Source organism: Diadema antillarum, unplaced genomic scaffold (assembly GCF_040938485.1).
Source record: "Diadema antillarum isolate AM-2024a unplaced genomic scaffold, OU_Dant_1.0 seq00000041_RagTag, whole genome shotgun sequence".
Taxonomy (NCBI): domain Eukaryota; kingdom Metazoa; phylum Echinodermata; class Echinoidea; order Diadematoida; family Diadematidae; genus Diadema; species Diadema antillarum.
This window is the reverse complement of record NW_027271153.1, coordinates 535,400-561,131: the sequence shown is the minus strand read 5'-3', so window position 1 is coordinate 561,131 and position 25,732 is coordinate 535,400. Positions and strand designations below refer to the sequence as shown.

The following is a 25,732-nucleotide window of genomic DNA, read 5'->3' as shown; positions in this document are numbered from 1 at the left end:
CTCCTTAATATTTATATTCATCCTCTGTCGTATCTCTCCCTATCTTCAGGGACAAAATAGTCTCCTTACGGGTGAGAGAGAACAGCATAGGTGTGTTTTATGTGTGTGTGTGTGTGTGTGAGAGATATAGTTTTCAGTTTTAGTAAGTTTTATTTCTCCACTTGTACATAACAGAAAATAAGTATAACAATTTCGAACGTATTATTCACAAGTCATGAAAATATAAACAAAATATCGCATTACAAATATACAATCATGTGAAATAATACATAAATGTTATTTCAGATCTGTAAGTGTACAGCTGGAGGAGACCGTTATCAATAAGCAAAACGCTTGACTCGGATAACGGCCTCTGAACATAATATGCCTTGTAACATTTTTTTTATTTAATTACAGGAGGGAACGGAATGATTATACACACGATGAACAAATAATATAAATCTTTAAAGTTATTTAAATGTCATTTGGCCAAAAAGGACAACAGAAGGTCCCCAGGATGAAAATCAGCCATCCAAGGTGTTCAAATGTTGTTCTAGAGCTGTGCTCATTATCCTCATATCCTTTCCCGACTGCAGATTACACAATCATCAGCATACAACAAGGTGTGGATGTCTTTCCTAGTGAGACATCATAACGTTGAATAACAATGGGCTCAATGTGCTTCCTTTGCGGAAGCCCATTTAATTCGATAGTTTCATTGTTCTGGATAATACGTGCCCAAGTCGAACTTGAAAAGTACGTTTCAATAAAAATGTTGTGTATGTATATTTCCACATACGCCCAGTTTCGATAATTTTATTCAACTCAGAATCAAAAGCATTTTCTAAGCCAATAAAAAACTGCCAAAATTTTGCGTTCACTTTCAGATGTTTCTGAATTTCCTTTTCTAAATCAACAATGCCATCCACACATGGTCGGTTTTTCCGAAAACCTTGTTGTACTGGGATCAAAATATTATGTTTTTTTTTTTTTTTAATGTACAAACGTTCTTTCATCATCCCTTCCATGATTTTCATAAAACATGAGATGAGAGCTATCGGTCGATATGATGTCAGTTTGTCTGACACCTTATTTGGTTCTAAGATGGGTATCAATATGGAATGCAGCAGGGACTCAGATAGGTCCCCTAAGAGCTGTTACCCATATTTTGTTATATATTCGAAACAGTACTGATTTTGATGATTCAGGTAAATGCTGCATACTTCATATCCTACCCTTCCTTCTCCTGGAGTAGACCTTTTCCTGGATTTTAGATACATGCCTAACTCCGTCATATGAAATTATTCATTTAGGATGAACAGCATTGAAAAATTTTCGGAATATTCCACTTCTTCAAACGCTGCATTTATGTCATCAGATGCTGCTTCCTGTCCACAAGACCTATAATATTCTCCGAAGTAATCTGTTTCTTTCCATCTTTCACAAAGGGTATAGCCCATTCACCTTTAAAGTTGGGATGCTTGGTATTCCTGTGGAAGGAGTTCCATTGAGGGTTTTTACCGTTTTCCAGATTTGAGATACTGACGTGAAACGATTAAGACTGAGTTGAAAAGATCGCCAATAATTTCTTTTTATTTGTCTTATAGTTTTCTGAGCTTGAGACTTTTTCAAATGGTAATTTTCTTGCAGTTCCCTCGTCCAATGTTTAGTTAACTTATTTCTAATTCGGTAATGCTCTCTTATGATTGTGGAGCACTTTTTTTGTCCACCATGAAACTGGTTTGCTTTTGCCCTTTGATTTGATCGGACTCACGTCTTCTATAAAATACTTGTGTCAAACATCGCATGAATTTACTGTGCAGGTCTGATGTGGACATATGTTTTCGGGTTGTTCGTCCGTCCGTCCGTCCGTAATCAATTTTATAGACAGCTTTTGAGGTATCCAAATGGCACTTTGCATAAGTATGTATGTATGAGTGGACGAAGTTTTGCCTATCAACTTTTGGTTGCACATGCTCAAGGTCAAAGGTTTAGGTCAAATTCTTTGCTTATAATGTCATCATACTTCACATATCTATGTAATGATTTAAGATATTTTCTTGAAACGGAAATTACCAGACAAAGATTCTCTAGGGAAGATTCAGTTCATTTGTCACAGGTCAAACGTCAAGTAAATGCTAAAATGTATATATTTTTTCCCCATGTCTCTGAAATGGCTAAAGATATATTCATGAAACCTAATGCGCAATACATATGCATATAAATTAAGTGTTCGGCACTGATTCTCTAGGATTTTTATTTCGTCATGGGATCAAAGGTCAAAAGTCGAAGGATAAGGTCATTTTTATTTTCAAAATTTCACTTTGATCCATATATATCTCTTATATAGATAGGCCCTACATGCAATGCCTAGAGGTATTTTCTTGAAACTTAGAGTAAATTTATAATCTGTTTTTATAATTATGATTGTTAACATGTGCATATCAGCCTTTAATTGGCTGCCAGACATGATTTTTAATAAAACCTGTTCAATTCATCAATTCAATTCAATTCAATTCAAGTCAGTTCAGTACATTACCACATGAAGTTTCTCTGGGAAAGATTTGGGCCCCGGTTTTGGCGGTAAAAGGTCAAATGAAAATGCAAAATTAAACATTTTCCCCATATCTAGGAAATGGCTGAGGTATCATCATGAAACTTAGCAAATGACGAATATTTGGGATCAAAGGTCAGGGGTTAAAGGTCGGGAATAAATGCTAAAATTATATATCTTTTATAACACTTTTTATCCATATCTTGGAGATTACTCAGTGGATTAATCTAACAAAACTGTGCACATTATCTGTATGTGCATGAATTACTGCTCAATGATGTATCCAGGAAAGTTAAGACTGTGGGGTCAAAGGAAAATGTTGATATGCCACAAATTTCCCTTGTTCTCAAAGTGTCATGAAAACATATATTACCACTTAGTGAGTATTTGAAGAATGATGGACTATGGGGTCAAAGGGGAAGGGTCAATTTTCAAGTGAAGATGCTCAAATCCCTGAATACAAAATCTCTGAAAGATTAAGCCAGCCATCCATCCAAATGAAACCTAGTTCAAAGAAAGTGAACACCCAACACATTTAAGACAAACATGAATTTTCTTTTTTTTACCAATTACATTTAAATGTAAAACTGTCATCTCACATTGTCAAACGTACTCAGACCTATTGGGAAAATCATGCATCATGACGGAGGCATGTCAGTCGTCATGGTAACAGTTTTCCTCCGGCATTTTATGTCTTCATGAAGGTTCGAATGTAGTACATTAGACAATCTGGTATAAACGGATATAATTATTTGAGCTTACTTCAGTTCATTGTGTATTATGTGTGTGTGTGTGTGTGTGTGTGTGTGTGCGTAAAGAGAAAGAGATTTGGACGGGGCCGGGGTCACAATTTTTAGCTATATAGATCAACTGGAAATGAAACCCCCTGGCACCCTATATAGAAACTATTCGGCATTACTCCTTTAAATTATAAATAGGCTCGACTTACCACTGTCAGGGGGTATTGCCGGGCATTCCGATCATCGACACTTCAAACGTCTAGTCTTGCAGTTGCCAGTCGCATCATTCGAGGTACCGTTTCATGAAGGTTGTCAGCCCTGACAAGTTGTCCTCTGACAATCACCATAGTTACAGTCAGTAACCAGAGCTTCTCAGAGCCAATTAAAACCTGTGATTTCACTGAAGTTGTCATAGAGTGACAACTTGCCAGATAGTGACAACTTTTATATAACGGTGCCCTGGACTACTCATTGGGCTTATGACGAGCATGGAACTACTAGTTCCTGGTTATGAGGTTCCATTTCAAACTTTTATGTTTGCTTGCACGCCAGGGGATGATGGGGTGAACAAGGATACTAATTTCTGACGGAGCACAAACACCACGACAGTGGTCAATCGCGAGCGCCAAATAAAATAGCAAGTGGTTGTTGCAACCATTTTGTAGCTCATATTCCAACACGCATGTGTCATTTTCCTTATTAGCAACTTTCAACAGTTCACCCCCGTCTTGAGTCGAACTATAGACTGTAGTTAAGAGTAAAGTAATGAACTTTTGAGTGATGGTTTGTATAATGACACACATCCTGCAAATGACAATTCAACCGGATGTAAAGTACCATTCCGTCACCCTCAGCTAGAAATGTAAAGAATTCTTTTATTGACCTTGCCCAACACTAAAACTAAAATTCTCGACAAAGTATAAAGAAGATTTTTTTTTTACTCAGACATGATTGTGGGTAATAATTAGTTTCAGAATTTGGGTGAAGGCGTTGGTATGGTGTGGTTGAAGTAGTTAAGCAAAACGACACCTTGGTAATCAATCTTCATTTTCTTTGATGGATAAGGCGTGGCAGCTGACTTGGGTCCGGTCACGCGCAGGCACGAGATTAAAAACCCGCCGGCAAAGAAGCAGAAAGACGGGTTCCCGACGACCGAGACCGCGCTGAACCTTCACTTCGTGACCCACGACACGGCGTCCGTGCGCTTCATAAAAGCAGAACACCGGAAGATCGCTGTGTGGATGCAGACCGACGTTTGTATTGGGGTAAAGTACAAAGCTCTCGGCAGCTTTCCGTTGTACGTTTGTAATGTGTTGTTTCCCTGAATGAGGAAGAGGAAAAAGGATGAAGGTGAAGAAAGACAAGGAGAAGGAGGAGAAGAAAGGAGGGGAAAAGAAAAACGGAGGGGAAAAACGAGAAGAGGAGGAAACGAGAGGGAGGAAACTCTAACCCTGTTTAAACAGAACTTACCCCGACATAAGTTGCGACAACGCCCGGAGGACAAAATTTCTCGCCTTGGGCAATAAAACGGCAGGAGAGAGCAAGGGGTACCGTTTTAACAGACCACGCCGAAACCTCGTCCGGGTAGGTTTCCATAACAACCTATCAGTACATGTGAGATGGGGCTGTGGTTACAATCCATGCATGTGATCGGCGATCATCGGCGAGCTGTGTGTGTCGTTCTGTTTTGGACCATAAAGGAATATTACCACGACGGCGCTCTAATAGAAGGGTTGTGAGGGAAATGTCGGAGCAATGTCGGGATAATGTAGGGGTAATTTCCCTAACTAGCTAGAACAGAATTTGGCAAAAGTCACCGCGAAAACGTTATTGAACAACATTTTGCGAGGGCCCGTTTTAACAGGCAGGGTCTAAACGAGATTTTCCGGACGACGTCGCGGTAACTCGGGTTGAAGGCTCTGTTAGAAAGGGGCTTTAGTCGTGTTTATATGACAATCAATTGAGACAACTGAGCTTGTGATGGCTGCTGTAATATCAGGCGAACCTTCACCACCAGTGCTTCCTTCTTCTCTCCCCCTTCCCATCTCGTCATAGGTTCACTCTTTTTAATGAATTTGTTTTTACAGATCTGTATGCGAACGTGGGTATGTAAACACCCGCAGCAGTCTAGGAACATTAAATCCCATATTCCCCCCCCCAAAAAAAAAATAATAATAATAAAACAAGCATGTACAAGCTATAAACACATTTAGTATAAACGATGTAGGGATGGCTTTTACATATTCTGCTATAATTTATCATCCATTTGTAACGCCTTGTATAACATTATTATCTTTTACCTCGACAGTGTAAGCTGCTGTCTGTAGCTCATCTGAAGAGAGACTCCGACAACCCCGTTGCCCTGGTCGACACCCAGTGGGCACTACGCATCAGCGTCACCAACCTGGACGCAGATTACCCTAAAAGAAATAACACATTCTGCGAGTAAGTATTCCGGACATTTGCCGTCTGCCAACTCCCATAAGTACTTCACCGCTGCAGTATCCCATCCTGGACTACATCAAGATGATAATGACATTTTTGTACGCATACTATTAGAGAGTAAATCTGTGGAGTCAGTCGTTTGATGCCTGTGATGGAAATGTAATGGAATGTATCGGGTAAAAGAAAAAAATAGAAGGTCCATTCTGAAGTCTCTAAGGAGATCACTATCTATTCATGTTTTATCTTACAACTGTGTAGCTCCTTGTCCTATGAAAAAAGTACTTTATTGTATACATTATACCTTGGAGCTCTGTAACTCCTTGCATATACATTGTACATCCATGGTATGATTCCTCCTGGGTGTAATGTTTACTAACTTGACAGGCTGTATTGCGTATGTTGTTAAGTCTCACCCTGAGCCAGTACAGTTTGGTAATTTCGCAATGGACTTCCTCCGAATATCGGACATCAAGAAGGAACGTATTCTGTTAACTGTCATATGATGTAATGGGATGCACGCTTAAAGGGATCGTATAGTTTTGGTTGAGACCTAATTTCAGGTTTCTAACATTTTTGGGTAAGATATAGAGAAACCTCTTATGAGAAAAAAAAAGAGCATGTGAATCCATGTGGAATTCAACATTTTATTTGATGAAAATTGGTTTTGAAATGGCTGAGATATCCAAAACAGAGCGATTCTAAAAAAGTGTGGGACCCACACTTTATTACGATCGCTTTGTTTTACTTTTTGTTTGGATGTTTCAGTCATTCCAAACCCGATTTTCATCAAATAAACTTTGATTTCCTCTTAAAATGGTATGCTCTGTACTATTTCATGAGTGTTTTCGTGGTATCTTGCGAAAACTTAAAAGCCCGATTCTCATCTCCACCAATACTGTACTATCCCTTTTATAAACCAATTCTTTTTTGGGATGATTAAAACGCACAATGTACTCGTACTTGTGATCCACATGTTGTTTTTGATTTGTTATGGCATCTCCACGAAGTGTAACCGGTGAAATCAATCTATTTCTCCAAACAGAGAATATGTAGGCCCTACCTTACCGATGAATCCATGTATGCACGTAATCAAACAGGTCTAATACTGTGCAATGATTCTGCGGGGGAAGATTTAGGACATGAGGTCAAAGATCAAGAGAAAATGCTAAGATTTCACTAATTTTTTTCCATATTTTGAAAATTTCTCGAAGTATAGTCTTGATAATTGGTGTATACAGATAGTGATTATGTGCAAATGATATGAAACTATTCATCGCTGAACATTGGCAAGATATTCTGTAAACCTATTGAGCGAATAATGCGAAGTAGCAGAGGCATACCAGCCGCCACAACTTTTTTATCTAGTTTCAACAAAGTTGTTTTTTCAGCTTAAATAATCTGCACGAAGGTCGAAATAGAAGCTTCACTAACTCTGTTCCTTTTTTGCTCGACTCTATTGTCAGATTGTACTATCACTTCGAGCAAGATGGCGGGTACAACCTCACAGTGCCCTCTACAATCTCTTTCAACGGGACGGACGTGACTCGCTGCTCGACGAGTCTCGTATGGAACCCTACCTACGCGGACACAGGTAGAGTACAGCCTAAATTTTGGACGTCGGTACTGCCGTGACTGCTTCTTTATGAAATTGAAACTGATATAACTCGTCGTCCAAGCTCGTGTGTTCATGATTAACTATTAAAAATTCAATTACCGTAGTAGCTACAGACACACGAATGCGTAACATTTCTTTTCAAGCATCGGTAATAGCTACAGTAATCCATGTACAAAGCTGCATCTAGATTCAAGCAACAGTATGTAATTTCAAACATTCATCGCGTGCTTTCTGTTTCTAAACTGTAGCTATTGGCCCGAATTCACGAAGGTGGTACAAATGAAACCATGGTTTAAACCATGGACAAAAACCGTGGAGCGCCAAGTGTCGCACGGAATATTTCGTTACGAAATTGGTCATTTCGTCGACAAAATGACCGTTTCGTTAACGACATTTTCATTTAGTTACAAAATGTTGTCATTTCGTTACAAAATAATCATTTCATCGACGAAATGACTGATTCCGTAACGAAATATTCCACGCGACGCTTGGCGCTCCATGGTTTTTGTCCATGGTTTAAACCATGGTTTCATTTGTACCACCTTCGTGAATTCGGGCCTATAAGGCAGCAAAGAATGATTTAGACAGAGAAAGATGAATGTCTCGTCAAATAATTACAATGATTGCATAATTATGTCTCGGCTTGTGGCAGTTAAAGTCTACGAGTCGGAAATACCCATATTACTTAGTTTCACATCGGAAGCTAAACTCATATTTCAGACTATCAGACACTTCCGGAAGATCAAGGTGCCAAGGTTTCAGTGTTTTCAACAGTTTAAAACCCATGAACGTCAACGACACGGACAGCAGCTATATAGCTTCTCATCTTTTTGGGTGTCTCTTATTCATTGTTTATTTATTCATTTATTCATTTTTGGGGTGCCATTGAATTTTACCTGTAACGCAGTATCTGGCCATGGTGTATGAGCGCGGGTAACTATACACAGCCCATCACAGTCGCTGTAAAACGCGTTTTTACAGGGACTGGGCTGTGTATAGTGAGCGTCCGGGCAGCCATAAATATAACGTGTTGAGGCTATTTTTTTTTCATACATGGGTTTGTGCTGATATCAATTAGCTTCCATTGTTTTAGCGGGCAATTTTACATCTTTATTTTCAGTTTATAGGCTACTCAGATTTCAACTCGCAACTGGAGAAGCGCCTTTGCAGATCACTATAGATAGTTGCAAAGAGTATTTTAATCGTGCTGTTTTCTGTTGCTGTTTTGTTCAGAAAATGAATGTGATAGTGTAAACAAAAAATATCACGTCATTATGATTATTTTCAAGTGTATTATTGTTTTAATCACTCAGCTGTTTTGATCGTGTACGGGACTATCGTTCTCGGATTCATCTTCACTGCTTTGTGGGAGTGAGTATATTTGCAATAGCATATTTGAACTGTTTGTCTCTTTTTTACACTGGTAGACTTTCGCTTGATTTCAGATTTGTTTTCTTTTTTTCTCTATCATATATGGACACACGCACACACACACACACACATAAATATATATATATATATATATATATATATATATATATAACAGGTAATGTTTTTAGACCACATTAACATACTCCACGGGGGACAATCATATATAGTTAATAAACTCTCTCAAGCCCCGGCGAATTTACCGCCAAGTTGAGGGACAAATTAGCAAACGTTAAAATCATAATATTCCACACCAGGTATACGTTAAATACGGAAGTAAAAATTGAACATAGTGTCATATCACAGTGTAAATGGAGTCAGAAGAGAGAGAAAGTTGCATTTTGTGAACTTCGCCTAGATATTTATCTAACATGCATCTTGTGAACCCTTTAAAACACTGTTTTGAATTTCACGTAACGTCACTTTCGTGGTAAACGTTGAGCTTCTGATTGAATTTACGGAATGCAACTGATCAATCATACATTTTTGAGAGAGAATGTCGTTTCTATTTCAACTACGGGGGGGGGGGGTATAAAGGGAGAGAAATATCAAGATCAAATTTTGAAATCACTGTGGATCACCTGATTACCGATCTCTGATTACATCTCCTTACGTGACTTAGATTTAAAAGAATGAAAACATATTCTTAAAATCGAGACTCGGCTATTGTTGTGGAATGCAGTGTGATTTAAAAGTTAATTCTGGGACTTGTCTTGATTCTCATTATCTCATAATTTTTTATATTTTACACGGATATATAGTCACTCTTTCATTGCTTTGTACACATTCTTGAAATTTAATTCAAGTAAGAAGAGGTATGGCAAAAGCAAAAACGTAGAATCTCGTTATTCTTAATTTGTTGGTGCATTTACTATTAGGCATAAATTTAACAATAGACAACCCTTTAAAACATAAAATATATTGTACAGCAAGACGTATGCAAAGGTATGGCTATTATATCCTGCGAAGCGTCATTACCTTCTTTTTTTAATCCTTATTGTCAGAAATACTTCCTCTAAACCTGTTATTGATTAGACCAGTGACGTAGGCCCTAGAGAATATATATTTTTTTTTTTGGTTATAATTTCCTGAAATATTTTGATATACAAAAGAGTGTACACTTAGAGGCGTGGTTTAATAAGTACGTGTAGATCTAAAGTTGATCATTGCCCGTCGATGAATTCTAATAATAGGAATCGAGATTTAGGACCATTCATATTTGTTGATGTCACATGATTAAAGATTAATTCAACGGAATTGCGTATAATGGCGCAGTAGCATCTTCATACCTTGATGTTCATATTAGTTCTATCTCTCCCCGCTCTTTAATTTGCAGATACTGCATTAAAAAGCATTTCATCGCGACCTCACTGCCAGTCTCGAACATTTATAACGTTTCCGTGAGTACAACGAATCTTTGACATCTGAATAGTTTTTATTTTGGAAATAAATGAATGAAAACTTTCTTAATTTTCACATGAACCTGTACATTTAGTTTGTATCCAGAATCGAAATCTGATATTGATTACATTGATTACAATGCTGACATAAAAAAAACCCGATATACAACTATTTTCGTGATTAATGCTTGACAGATTTTATTTTGTCATCACCTTAACTGTGAAAAGAGGAATATAACCATTAATTTCCCAAATATGTTCTATTTTCATTGGGAAAATAGGCCTAGTAGTGATTTGTTTTCATCGGGAAAATGATTGCATCACATTCTAAAGTCACTCGTTTATTCATCTGGATCAGGCGCGGAAAAGAATACTAAAGTGTGATGTTGCTTATCTTGTAAATATGAATACGCCTATACGGTCATAATAGAATCATTGTAAGAAGAAACCAGCAAACCTGTCATTTTCTTCAACCTGTAATGTACGTAAATTTGACATTCGATTTTTTTTTCACAAAGATTTTTTTTTCACTTAAATATTCAGGTACATAATGAATGTCACACACAACGCATAAGAACCGAGAATACAAAATTGACAGGCATCTACAAATCATATTCAAAACCTTTACTATTTCAGACATATTCGTGTACTTCTTTCGTTTGCTTTAAAATCGACAAAATTGGCTAAAATGCAATGATTTCTTTTGATTTCTTTACAGAAAATATAAAGTATCTTGCATACAAATAAACCACGTTGTAACACTTTGGGTTTTCTGTAGAACCAAGTATAAAAAGCACTTCTAGTAATTTGAGTTGACATTCGATATGTGGTTCAGTGTATCCAAGTGATCGTATTTTTGAACCTTTCAATCATACCCACATGCATCTCTCTTTCTCTCTCTGTATATTTTGCTACGATAAATGTAGACTGACCAACATTCAGGGGACGAAGCACATTTGACCACTCCCATCAACAAGCCCAACAAAATGTCGCAGAGACAGAAGTCAGTGGACACATTCAGAGGGTCAGCTGAGTGTTGTTTCTCAGAAGACACATTATATCATTAAAGTGGAACCTTACCCAATGTTCGAAATGGTTCATGATAAGAAGAGTGAAATAATTTGGAACATCGGACCAAAAAATAACAAAAACAACAATAAAAGTAACTTCAGGATTATGTAGTTTATACTACTCATTGATGAAATTATGTTCAGTGTTTACTTTAAATGTCATCATCAGACATAGCTGTGATTTTGTTAATGTTTAAAACAAAATGCCGGCGGGAACAAAAAAAAAAGTGATATACCAAAACGTCAGTCATGGTGTCAATGTGTGCTAACTCGGGAATCCATAATTGCAGCTACAGCCTTTCAGTGCTTGGTATTGTTTACTAAAGTCTTTTTGTTCTTCCTTGCAGGCTTGCCATTGCCCAATTGGTTATGGGCGTAGCAGGGAATGGGAAGTATGCCTTCCTAACTCACTCCGTATGGTATGGTAAGTTAACATATCCTGTGTTTTTCCCCTACACGTGCACACACACTAGTAATAATATAACCCTCAATTATGACAATTTTCATTCAAGATAATATCTGATTAAAAGTTATCATCATTTCTTTTACAAAGTTAATCAAAAGACAAGTTCACCTTCAGAATGCTCAGTACATGTGAATTTACAGAATGCAGTATTGATAGAACACATCAGTAAATGTTTGAGGAAAATCGGACAATCCGTTAAGTTAAATAAGGTAAGAATTTTTGAAGTTGTAAGAAAACTGCTACAACTTGTGAAATCACATGTGTATAGAACGATATAAAGAGAATCTTAAGAAACTTTTAACATATTTTACAGTTTTCTTGCATAACAAAAGAACACCGGACTTGCCTCTTTCAGAAGGCAGGAGGAATTATTACCCTTAAACACAAAGCTTTGTAACACTCTTCTCGAGTAAGTTTACCTTCACAGGACAACATAGATTATCTAGATAAACAAATACCACGAGTGTTTAACATTTGTCAGTGACAATTTGAGGAAATATATATATTTTTATCAAACACTATAGTTTTTTTTCTCATTTATTCATTTCAGGCATGACCGTGGCCGATACCTTCTTTCCTTGGTGAGTATATACTGATGTTATGAGAAAACATTGGTAATCCCTCGTGAAATGTACGTTAAACATAGAAATTGATATTTCGTGTGCCTTCTATTAATACTCCCGCGATAGTCTGTTCAGTTGACGAATCTCAAAGCTTAAGCTGAACTTGACCGAAGCCAGTAAAACAAAGATGATATATCATGTGTGTTGTTGAAAAAAAATAGTACACACATCTTGTACATGCTTTTCTCTCTAACAAGGGCTAAATAATGGCCGCAGGTTACATTTATCTGATTTTAAGAGTATTTCATTTCATGAGAATTGATGAAATACAGCGTACGTTATTTCGTATTTATTTTTCCCCCGAAGGAGGAAAGTGCGCAAATAAAATAGCATAATACAATGATATGGTGGCAAAAGCACAGACAATAAATTGTGTACATTCGATATCCAAAAAGAGCTTGAACAAAAAACATAAGTTCAGTGTTATTGTGCAGCATTTGCTTTATCGAAATACACACAATTTTGCTCTAGTTCATAACAACTAATTTGTTGTACTTCGATATTATCATATTTAACATTTTTCTGAATGGGGATCCAAGACAACTTATATTTCTTGTTTACAGCTATAAGATAGATGTAATATTTTGCATTAATAAATCAAAGAAATTAAATGGGCTGAAATTATCTTCAAGTGCACGAAAAAATAAATCTTATAAGTTAGTTTGGTTCGAATATTAAGAATATAATTCTGAAAGTCTGTCCTCAGTATAACTGATTTATAGTTGTTCAAATGTAAAAATCTGAAAATCATCCGGGCGTCTCCTTGAAGGCCATCACACAGAATAGTACTCTCGGTCGCACATCTGACGACTTTGGATCTGAAATGCACAAGCGTGTTTATTCCGAGGCTGTTGTGATTATTTCGCATTCAAAGTCAGTCGCGCGACCGAAAGTCGTATAGTGTGTGGCGGGCTTTAGGTGACTAGCACTACACTCAAGGTATGGTGGCCCTTAGGAGAGATTGCAGATCTAGAGACACATTGCGAAATTTTTTCACAATTATTTCACAAATAATTTGCGAACACGTAAATAATTCAATTTGTCGGAACGGTTTCAACCAGACCAAGAGGACAACTTTCAGGCACTTCATACAAACAACGGTGGAATTTACTTGCAAAGAATAGAAGTCTCTTAGAATGTCCGCTTTTGGCTGCATGGAGATGCAACTGTTGTTTGCATGGTCATTCGTCATGAATACCTGTCTTTTTTTTTGTGTAAACGTGTCCTGATATTCATTGTCTTTTTAAAGGTTTGTATTCATCATGGGTACGTCCATTCACCTCGCCATTAACATTCTGCTCTCCAAGGGGCAGTCTTTTCGCGCCATCTTCAAGAAAGTCGTCATCAGAAGTATCATCCTCTTTGTTATGGGTGTCTTTATCCAATGTAAGTTTACTCGCCCCCTCCCCCCACCTCCAACTTGAAAAGCTCCGTGCTGACATCTGCAGATGAAAAAAGAGACACCTTTTGTTGTTCAAAATTTGATGTGACTTTGGGATAAAAATAACAGCCATGAAAATGTGAATAAGCATAATCACCGTTAACTACTCTTATACATTCTATATGCAAAATATGAACAATAGGTTTATTGAAAATCGTTTCTAAAATAAACCGTCTACAGTTAGGCAAATAAGCAAAAACATTATTTGTCTGATTATTGTCACCATTCAAACAATCAGTTGCAGGTGAATCATGGCACTCTCATGATACCTTTTCTCCTCAGCGAATAATCGCACACCAGCCAGGAGTTCATATGCTAGTGTGAGACAGCAAAGCCTATCTCCTTCTTTCCAGTATAAGTTTGTTATGTACATTGTATCTCAGTTTGGCTAGGTTTTCAGACAGTCCCACATCTCATTAACCTGTATTCTATTTCTGTCCCACCATTCTCATTTCTTCCCCATCCGTGTTATTCCTTCCCCATTCATGTTTACAGTTATCACCCTTACTTGTTGTCACATCTGATCCTTTTGTTTATCATTCCATGTCTGCAGTTCTCACCCCAGCTTGCAGCCACCGTCATCCGGTGTGGTTTCATTGGTTGTCTTCATGAATAGGGTTCTTTCATTGTAGTTGGTCCCTACCATTCCTGTTATTCCCATTGGTCCTCTTAGTTCATTTAAATATGTCAATATGTAAATACAGTTTATGCAGATCATGTTCATGATGTTGAGTTTTGCTGAGGGCAGGTCAGCCTGATAATAAAGCAGTGTGCTCCTCAGGACTTGAAGCGTGCAGGTCCCATGTTTACAGTCTGTGTCCCTAACCCTGTAGCTATCTTACACTAGAATATCTGCGAATTCTATATGCAAAGGATACAAATTGAGATGGATTGACTCAAGCGCACGCAGACTTATATGCGCACGCTGGAACACACACACACATACACACACAAACGCATACACAAACACACACACAAAACTCAGACATTTTCGACCTAGACAAAATGCAAATAAAGGGTATAGCTACCATGAAGAATGTTTGTCTTCTATGCAGAAATATTTCGGGAAACGGTTTGTTTGAAGTGGCACTTTAAAAATTACATTTATATTCATTTTCATTTTTTTTAATAATTCATACGAAGTGACCCATTTGTGATTGTTTTCTAATTTGTGTTCCGTAGCTAAGAATGACCTGCTAACTCTTCGGATACCAGGTGTCCTGCAGCGATTTGGCATCACTTACTTTATCGTAGCTTCGTGTTACCTCTTCTCAAGATGGCTCCAAGTACGCAGGAAAACAGAAAGAACGGTGGGTATTTAGCAACTCTATTTTTTTCAGGTTCCTAATGGTTGAGGGAACGTTAGTTTATGCAATAGTCTACTAGCAGAGAAAAGGAAATATTTCTGATGAAGAAATTCCTCATAGTTTCATTGCCATTCCAGAAAACAGTTTGGACTTTGTGACTTGATTTGCCGATTTTCACCGTGATCAGCTCCAGATGAAGTGGCGTTGAGTTGGGGGTAGGGGTGGGATGGATGGACAATTAAACTCGAAATTTAGTGAAGACAAAAAGTGGTTGATTAGTTTCTGTTGTTAGAGCAGTTGATAGCTGATTCGCTGTCATTGATTTGATTTGATTTGACTTATTTATTCTCTGTATGCCATTTTTTTCAAATACTTTAACTTTCTCAAATCTCATCAACAAAGTACAAAATAATGGTAGTATACTTTCAACAATCATCATCTTTTTAAATAGTTAAAAAGTTAAATATTTCTACATCAAAGTTATAATTGTATCCCAACAGACTAGAGAGTCCCCAATGAAATTGATGAATATATATCGTGGATGTAATATATGATTACGAAACTCAGTCTTTTCTTGGAGATAGTCTGAGAGATCCAAGTAGGCCTACTTCTACTGTGATTAAAAAAAAACTTCAGTTTCATGGTGACTTTTTCTTCAGAGACATATCCTTATGTTTAGTTATGATAAGGAAGGCAGTAAATGATAATGAAATAAAGACGCAACAAGAAAATATACATAATTTGTTTAAAAGAACCAAGCTATGTCGATATATACACCGAATGTTGTGTGATGAAATATTTCAACCACCTAAATCTGAAAGGAAAGGGAACAAATATTTACCCAAGACTTAGACTGGATTAAAATATACAATGTGCCTTCAATATAAATACCCCGAATCAAAGACTTCGTTATTTTCAGTATAAAATTCTGCATGGAAATATTCGTATTGATAAATTACTTTTTGAAATGGGACTATCTAACACACACCTGTGTGTGTTTTGTTCGAGCTCCACAAATGCACATTTGTTTTTGGAATGTGATGTTACTCCAAGGTTTATTGCTCAAATACAGGAAATCATGTTACAGAATCAAACTCAAATTTCTAGAAGTGCTTTTATACTTTTTTCCCCACAAAGAAATTTTATTCACATAAACATTCAGGTGCAAAATAAATGTCACATAGAATACATAAAGACAAATGTTCCAAAATTTACAGACAACTGCAAAACGACGAAGTGATGTAAATACAATTCCAGTTGATATTAGATACAAAACCTTTAGTTTTTTCTGACATATATTCGTCTACTTTCTTCGCTTGCTTTAGAAAGTGACAACATTGGCTAAAGTGTAATGATTTCTTTTTATATTTCTTACAGAAAATAAAAAGTATTTTGCATTCAAATAAATCACGTTGTAACATTTTGGGTCTTCTGTAGAACCAAGTATAAAAGCACTTCTAGTAATTTGAGTTTGATTCTGTAACATGATTTCCTGTATTTGAGCAATGACCCTTTCAGTAACATCACATTCCTAAAACAGATATGCAACTGTTTCTGTGGAGCACGAACAAAACGTACAGAGGTGTGTGTTAGATAGTCCCATTGCAAAAAGTGCTTTATTAACACCAATATTTAATATTTGATAACACCAATCTATGCAGAGTTTTATACTGAAAATAACGAAGTGTTTGATTCAGGGTAGAAATATAAGGAACATTGTATATTTTAATCCAATCTAAGTTTTGATTAAATATTTCTTCCCATTTCCTTTCTGATTTAGGTGGTTGAAATATTCTATCACATAATATTCGGTGTATATATCGACATATCTTTTGCTTTTATATGCTTTTATACTTGATTGTACAGAAAACCCAAAGTGTTACAACGTGGTTTATTTGTATGCAAAATACTTTATATTTTCTGTACGAAATAAAGTAAATCATTACATTTTAGCCAAGTTTGTCAATTTTTAAAGCAAGCGAAGAAAGTAGATGAAAGTAATATCTGGAAAAAAACACACGAAAGGTTTTGTATCTAATATCAATTGGAATCGTATTTATATTATTTAGACGTTTTGTAGCTGCCTGTCAATTTTGTATTATTCGTCTTTATGTATTGTATGTGACATTTATTTTGTAATTGGATGTTTAAGTGAATAGATTTTCTCACTTTGTGAAAAAAGGAAGGCAGAGCCAGCGCGTGTCTTTTAGCTGTTTTTCCCATTAATAGATATCGGCATTTCCCCCGTTTTTCTTAACAAAAACGTGTGTGGATATACCGTCAGCGGATGTTGTCAGACAAGTTCTCAATTCTTTCGCTATCATTGCAGAACACGTTCTTCCTGATGTTTCGCGACATAGTAGACTACATAGAGCTCCCGGTGGCTGCCCTCTGCATCACTATCCATGTACTCATCACCTTTCTCCTTCCGGTTCCGGGTTGTCCGAGGTAAGCAGGGACCTCCCTAATTATTACTTCTTTAACTTCCAGCGTCTAAGAAAACGACTCGCGTCTTACTGGTCGGCTACTCATTCATTGCTACTTGAGATTTGAGAAAATGAAAGACTGCTCACATGAAGCTCTCAGCCAATATTTTGATTAGGATCCATATCACTATTTCAATGGCTAATAATTTGATGCCGCTACTGACGTATTCATATACAGTGATGAAAATTTTCTTTACAGACTAGTCGGCCTTCCTCATTTTCTTTTCGATGTTGTGTGTGAGGGATTTAAGTTGAAGTAAACGGACTCCCAAAACTAACTCAAAGGCAGATGTGTCATTTTGTAGTGTAATTTTGATAGGGTATGCGAGTGTTAATAGTTAAGTTAATACAAATTCCAATGTTATTGATTCAATACGCCAATAACATTATAGAGGCTATCAGGGACCTGGAGGACCCCTGGTAGGGATAAACGGAGAGCTCACCAACTGTACCGGGGGAGCTGCCGGCTACATCGACCGCGCCTTCTTCACCCCAGCCCACCTCATCAAGACTGGGAAGATTGTAACCGTGTACCACACGAAGATACTTCATGACCCCGAGGGCATATTGGGCACCTTGACTTCCGTCGCAGTTTGTATTTTTGGTCTTCAGGTCAGTGACGGCTTTAACTGCTCGCATCAATGTCCACGGCGAATCAGTCATTTTCATCATATATTATCAACACTAAGAGATATGTTTTGGTTCCAGAAGCTCAATTCCAAAGCGTAATCTAGAGTTCCTGCATATCCCATGAGGCCGTCACTCGAGGCAATTAAGTATTCTATCACATCTTCGTCTGCCTCGGACCATTATTTTGTAAGCAGCTTATAAATGGCCAATATCAACCACAGAAAACTGCAGAAAACAGCGTTATCATATCGAAAGATATACTACTAAATACCTGCAACCCCTACAAAAGCATTGAATGACGAGCCTAAATGGGCGGGAAATGCACGGATGCTTTACAATTTTCTCATCAATTTTGATGGTGTGGCAATCTTTTTACATGCCTGTTCTTAGCGGAGAAACATTTTTTTTTTCTGACATTTCACTTGCCCAGAGCCAACGGGCCAGTGATGGTGTCAAGATTTTATGAAAATCTTATTTTCCTCTGAAAAATCTGTTGTTGTTGTTGTTGTTGTTTTTGATATTCCATCTGTTCTTCTGTGTCAAGAAGTTGGCATCTCTGGAGATTGCCTGGTTAAGTCTTTACAAGCACACAATCAAACCTTTACTAAGGAAGGCTGTAGGGGGCTGTGGGCTGGCAGGTGGAATCTCGGACATTCCTGCTGTCGCTTCGTGAATCATAATTATGTGCCAGGGAAATAAGTTCCCTCCAGACGACGACTCAGAGTGTTTCTTTTTTGTTAGTGTTTTGTTTTGTGTTGTGTTGTGTGTGCGTATGTGTGTATAAGTAGGTCTGTGTGTATGCGTGTGCGTGTGTGGGAGTGGGGGTTGGGTTAGGGAGTTGGGTTAGTTTTGTTTTGTTTTGCATTTTAGGGGAGGGGTACTTTTCAGGAGGCAATTCTAATCATGATTAAATGAAAGCTCGTATCCACACTCCTTAAAAGCAGGTGCCTGTTCACCTCATCTACATTTTGCATTCCTCCTTTTATCTTATTTCATTTCTGTTTCTTTGTCTATGCTTATTTGTTTGGTTGGTTATCGACATATACTCTAAAATGTACAGTTCATGGGCAGCCGTAACAGCAAACAGTTGCGTCGTCATGGATTTCGTTCGATATATTACCTGTACGTAAGTTTGGAATGTTTGATATCCACTCACAGGCAGATGTTCTATTCTATCGTATTCTTCCTTGCAGGCTGGTAAAATTTTGCATCATTTTCACACCGCTAGTGGGCGTCTTCTCAGGCTTGTGGTCTGGGGGATGTTGCTGGTAAATATGGAGCTTATCTGACTTTGGTGAAACTATAATTACTTGGAGCCTTATCAAATAAAGACAATGGCCTGTCATCAGGTGTTCAGAATAAAACCCTGATCAAGAGACTAGCAAGACAATTAGAATGTAATGTGATAGCAAAGAAATACGAGCGTCAAATAATGAGACTGTACATTTCTTTTTTTTTCACAAGAAACTTTAGTATCATGGACCCAAAATCGCTGAAAACTAGCTGTTGATAATTGGAATTATCGCATGTAGCAGACTGTACATGGTAGTATTCACATATACGAACAGAAATTATTCGTAATGATCAATATGAAGGAGAGACATTGAAAAAAAAAGTATTTCAGGAAACACGAAGATGAAGTAAAATTGCAAGGAACTACTTAATTGTCAGATTATGTGAAATGGCGATATCCTTTTTATCAACAACGAATTCATTGAGGTGAAAGCTTTTCCGCTGAAATTTTTAATTATACTGAGGTGTTTGTCAAGCCTGAATACGAATATTTCTCTGTTTACCTTCTTTGTCACATTAAATACAACGATGTCTCCACTACTTGAGAAAATTATGAGATTCAAGGACAGTGGGTAACAAAATGTCTTTAAACATCTTGCAGAAAAAAAATACCGTCGATAAGAACCTACGAATACCTTGTGTGACACTCATTTACATGCCTGAATAGTTTGATAATTCAGTGACAAATCTCTCAGAATGGAAGAAGAAACTATCCATCCTTATTTGGAATAGTAAACCGGATAAGATAAGCCTTAGGCAAATCAAATATATGTGCTACGAAGGGTGGTTTCAGTTTACTAAAAATTCAACTGAAATTGTATTTGATATATATTATGCTTATATATTCATAGTGTTTGTTTTTCTTAACGCTGGAATGGTATTCTTTAATTTATATGGAAGTCAAGAGTAAATATATTCAGTGGGGTTTTACCCCCCCCCCCCCCCCCCCCCCTGTCCTTCATTCTTTCGCGAAGCAAACGATGTTAAATGCTCACAGATTTAACTCGAATATTCAGGTGGAAGTTATAGGTGATGAAAGAAAGGTCACAAAATATGCAAAATGTGTTCATGGCATTTGTGTAAGTAATGTTTAAAGAAGAAATTTATAGGAAATAATATCATATAAATTGACTGTTTTCCATCATTTAATGTTATTTTGATTAATTTCTGACATAAATCATGCAATAAAGTTGTCTCTGCTTTGAATATAAGAATCTTTATTTTTACCATATTTGAGCACTGGAAAAAGTTCGATGCGGCTACGAAAAGTGCCAAATCTGCCTTGTCACTAAATGTGTATGTATCCCAGTGGGATTTACGTATCTATAGGTAAACTGTGTGCACTTTTCAGGAAATTGGTGTGTAATTTGTTGTCCATCTAGAATAAATCGTCCGCCAAAACTATATATTCACGTCGTTAAATTGTTTGTTTGTTTGTGTTCATTGGAATCATTTTTTACACCCACAAATTTACGGAAAACAAAGTTTTAAAAGCACAAAACCTATCGTCAGCTCAAGATTCACGATTGCCGTGATCAGCTGTTCCTTCGTACAGCCACAATTTGCTGTTATTATTGACACAACAAATCGATTATTGTGGGGGAATTGCGTATAGCTGAGGTAATCTTACATACTCATGAAGGATGATAACTAAGTCAAAGAGCTGTAATTGATTGGAAATCATTTTTACAATCACACCCATAAATTTACGGAAATACGACGTTTGAAAAGCACAAAACCTACCGTATTCCGCTCAAGATTCGCGATTGCCGTGATCAGGTGTATGCACAACAGTACCAGCAGAATCGGCAGTGAAGAGGTATTCCTTGATGCCGTGATTTCAGCTTGATTCTTCTTCGAAATGGCATGATGAAGGTTTTTTAGATAAATGTGACCTTCTTTTTCTCTTGTGTGTTGGTTTCAATTCTAATTTCTACCTCAACTTGCTAAAAAACAGTCTAACAAAGCTGGAAACTGCAACATTTCCGTGCTGAGCAGCAGTCACGATACACGTGTTGCATGCAAGCATGCACCGCTGCTGCAGCGATCCCCATAGTATAACACGTAGGTTGCTTGTAAACAAGGGGGTCCTCGGCGCAGTTGACCAATCGTGAACACGTATTTCGATCACGTGTCTTGGTAAGCAACAAGGCTGTTTACGCGTCTGGGAGACGATTTGCATAAACTTACGCATGTTTTAGACGAATTTATGAATGAAAGTGAGTAGCATGACATCATGCCATGACCATATTTGGAATAAGCAGAGGTAGAGTTTTCTGTAGGTACCCAATGTGTCAGAGTTCAACGCAGAATATTTAAGACACGATCGCCAAAAGAACAGTTATTTTCGCTGTAAGCGAAGGCGATTTGGTCTTTAGACATAAGATTTTGGCCAACTTTTGAGATTGACATCCCACTTTCTCTTCAAAATTCCACATTTTGTAGGTTATATTTCGAAATGTTGTTGATATCAATCAGAAACTAGAAAATATCCCCTACAACGTGATACCAAAATGTCAATTTGGTCCCTGAGGTAGGTCATTTTTTGACCTTTTTCGGGCTGTGGCGCGAAATCACATTTGCCGAGAAGTTTCGGGTTTTGCTAGAGCGGGTCTCATATAGCTGTACGGCAAATCAGCTCATACACATTTGGTGACGTCGCTCAAATCCGATGTTTCTTGTAGCGAACGGAGCTACGTGGTCGTGGAAATTGGGTGTTTTTTCAATCTCAAAAACAGTTTGGGGGTAAAGCTACATCGTCTAAAAGATATCCAGTTTTGTTAACTAGCTTCTTAGCTTTCCGTAAATATCAAACTTGTCATATTTTTAGATTCTCTATAAATTTCTGCTTTAAATCTCAAATTTCCCTCGGGAAATGGGACTCTTTTTTTTTTTCATGAGCCATTCATCGCCTGTCGTTATACTGTATGCCAAATAATATGTATTTACGACCAGATGCAAATACGGTATATAAGCGTAACCCCTTTTCCAAAAGATAGTTACAGTACGTTTATGAAGTTGATAACACTATATTGTATCTGCAAACATGAATGGAGACGTGTACAAAGGATTCGAACGTCCTTTGTGTTCTATTGTTACGTCATGGGATTCTTCTGCGTTGGTTTCATTCCATCATATTATTTGTACTGACTGTGTACAAGGACTATCTGTTGAATAAGATATTACCTCCACACACACACACACACACACACACAAAGAAGATTTAATGCTCGGTATTTGCCTTTGAAAATCCATCATGAAAATATTTGCCTTTTTTATGCACCACTTACATCTGAGGACGCCTTGTGATCTTCCTTTCTATCTTCTTTTGTTTGTTTATATGCTTGTTTTTCAGATCATTTGCAGCGCTGTCCTGTCAAAGTGTACGATGGCAGATGGCTGGATTCCTGTCAACAAGAATCTCTGGTAAGAACTGATAACCTCCTGTTAATAATATACCATTTCATTGAAGAGTCCAATGTTGGTATCATTTTTTTGTCTGCGTCGATAATGACATGATTTCTTTCATTCAAACTTTGAACGGAAATATGTAGATGGTCGATTAATGTTGCCTATTGTTATTATTGTCATATATAGTATCATTATTATCATCATCATTATTATCATTATTATTAACTTATTTTCTGTCGTTGGTGGTGACGCCCCCCTTGGTTATGACCTTGAGAGGGCTCTGTGTTACACTTCTTTTATTTACTCATCCACGTTGTTACCAGATTTACTTTGCGCGGCAAGAGGCACTTCTGGTGAATGTATTGGTGTAAGATATGCATTTTCACGTATTTTCCACTTCATTCATTCATTCATTCATCTTTAGATTCGTCGGCTTTTAAATGAATTGATACAATAGAAAGGTTATGTATATAACGGTATATATAAATAAATATATATATGTATATATATCTTCTTTTTTTTTTTTTTTGTTCACCAGGTCGGTTTCATACATTTGTCTGGCTTCGGGTACGGCATTCCTCGTTCAAGCCATCTTTCACTTTCTCATTGACGTCACACGCTTTTGGAACGGAGCGCCTCTCATATATGCAGGTAGGTCCTTGCATTACGTTGGTTGTTATCAAGCTGCACTTCGACAAATCATTGTTACCCCTTCTTGTTCATATGGACAATTAATGCTTCATATTATGTTCCAAATTTTAGGGAATTGTTTTAAAACGCATGCGGGGGAAACGTCATATATGACACTCCCAGTCTTATTACAGTGCGTTTCCCCGCCAGGCTATTCAACACTATGAACTGGTCTGCCTATAACAAAAGAAAAAAAAAAGACATTGAGTGTGGTTCTATAATTATGGAGTCACATTCTGGCCTAGAAGAAGTAGTGGTAGTCGTGGTAGTAGTAGTGGTAATAGTGGTGGTAGTTGTAGTAGTAGTCAGTGGTAGTTATAGTAGACTTTTCTGACCGGTAAGTCTATATTTCACATTGATTTATCATCCCTGAAACATTGTATTTTCATGTATATAATAATGTGTTTGTGTGTATTATGTATGTGTTCCTCATAACAGGCATGAACTCACTGATGCTTTACATCGGTTCGAAGATTATGTCGCCCTACCTCCCGTTCACATGGCAACCGATCGTTGGAAATCACGCCGAGTACTGCGCCATCGCGAGCTGGTCATTGACACTGTGGCTTATCATAGGCTATATTGCCTTCAAGAAAAAATTCTTCCTGAAGATATGATGAACGTAACAATGTGCCTTCAATCGAATTGTATGATTTTCGGCCCAATGAAGTAGAAGATGTCAAAGATTTTCGTGAATTATGATGAAACTTGTCCCCAGTATAATTCTTTTTCGATTCCGTCAGAATCGGACTTCTGTCTGCGAACGTGCAGTTGAATTAAGCAAAGAAAAATGTGGAGTTTTTTCTGTCTGTTTGTTTATCTTATTTTTCGTTTTGTTTTTTGTTTTTTGTTTGTCCTGAGTGGATCTGGCTGAACAGTTATTATGTAAAAGTCAAGACCATTTTAAAAGAGTTCCCCTGTCTGCTCTTAAGTACTCTTTCACGACACTGTAATTCGGAAATGTACATTTTATATTATCATATATTGAATGGTTGATAGATGATTGGTTTTATTGAATTTGTGTGTTTCATTGCATAAAGGAAGAAAGAGACTTTGGTACTTTACCATCCAGACGCAATGTGCATAATAGTGTTGGTTTGCATGTTTTGCTACATAATGCTATAGCAAAACATGCAAACCAACAATGTATACATTTGTGGAATTTGTTGGTTTAGCCGATAAACCAATACTCCCCCCCCCCCAAAAAAAAAAAACAACAACAACAACAAACAAACCATAAAACATAATAAATATTTGTGATGCCACAATCTTTCAGTACTGTAAATAAATAAGTACGTACATATCGACATTAAGTGCCTAGAGAGGGCAAATGTGAATATAATTACAGTGTTTAAATTTGTTTAGTTTCTAAACACCTAACTAAACACTTTTCTGTGACAGTTTTAAAAACACTGCAACGCGTTTATATTGAATGGGTTAAGGAGTTAAACACATGCTGTGCTTATTTTCATCACGCCGATAGGTGTTCATCACACATACATGTTTATGTATTAAACGGTTCTGATGTTTAATACTTAACACCTGCTCTATACGTAAAGGCTAAACACCAAACGTTTACACCATAATCACACACAGCGTTGAAATACCAAACACTGCAAATACACATAATCACCCACAATGTTTAAGATCTAAACACTGAACCAAAAAAATAAACATGTTAAAAGATGTACACACTGAAACATGCTTATTCGCTGTGACAGATTAGAAACACTGCGACATGTTTATTTACCATTTCAGTGTTTATTCTTAGAACAAGTGTCTAATTTTTAGATCGATCACAAAATTGCATGCACTAGACATGTTTACATATTATACATACATTGTAATTTCTCAGTGTTTATTTGAGAAATGTTTACACTTCACACATGCTAAGTGTATATTATATGAGCCACGTTTACACCTTATACATGCTAAGTGTTTATGTGAGACATGTTTACATATTCCACGTGTTTATGTGAGACATGTTTACACCTTATACATGCTAAGTGTTTATATGAGACATGTTTACACATCATACATGCTAATTTCCACCTGTTTATATGAGACATGTTTACACATCATACATTCGTACATGCTAATTTCTAAGTGTTTACATGAGACATGTTATTCATCATACATGTTAATTCCCATGTG

The 25,732-nt window shown here is 37.0% G+C and overlaps 1 protein-coding gene across 1 annotated transcript; it reads left to right on the top strand.

The window, feature by feature from the left end:
- The first annotated feature begins 3,173 nt into the window (after positions 1-3,173).
- Positions 3,174-24,195, top strand: LOC139725444 (heparan-alpha-glucosaminide N-acetyltransferase-like). Its single transcript, XM_071636519.1, has 15 exons — positions 3,174-3,186; positions 4,339-4,538; positions 5,582-5,718; positions 7,182-7,314; positions 11,088-11,185; positions 11,579-11,655; positions 12,248-12,278; positions 13,570-13,706; positions 14,944-15,071; positions 17,398-17,516; positions 17,947-18,166; positions 19,378-19,452; positions 22,833-22,903; positions 23,427-23,539; positions 24,017-24,195. The coding sequence occupies exons 1-15, from the start codon at positions 3,174-3,176 to the stop codon at positions 24,193-24,195; spliced, it is 1,731 nt and encodes a 576-aa protein (XP_071492620.1).
- Positions 24,196-25,732: the final 1,537 nt, after the last annotated feature.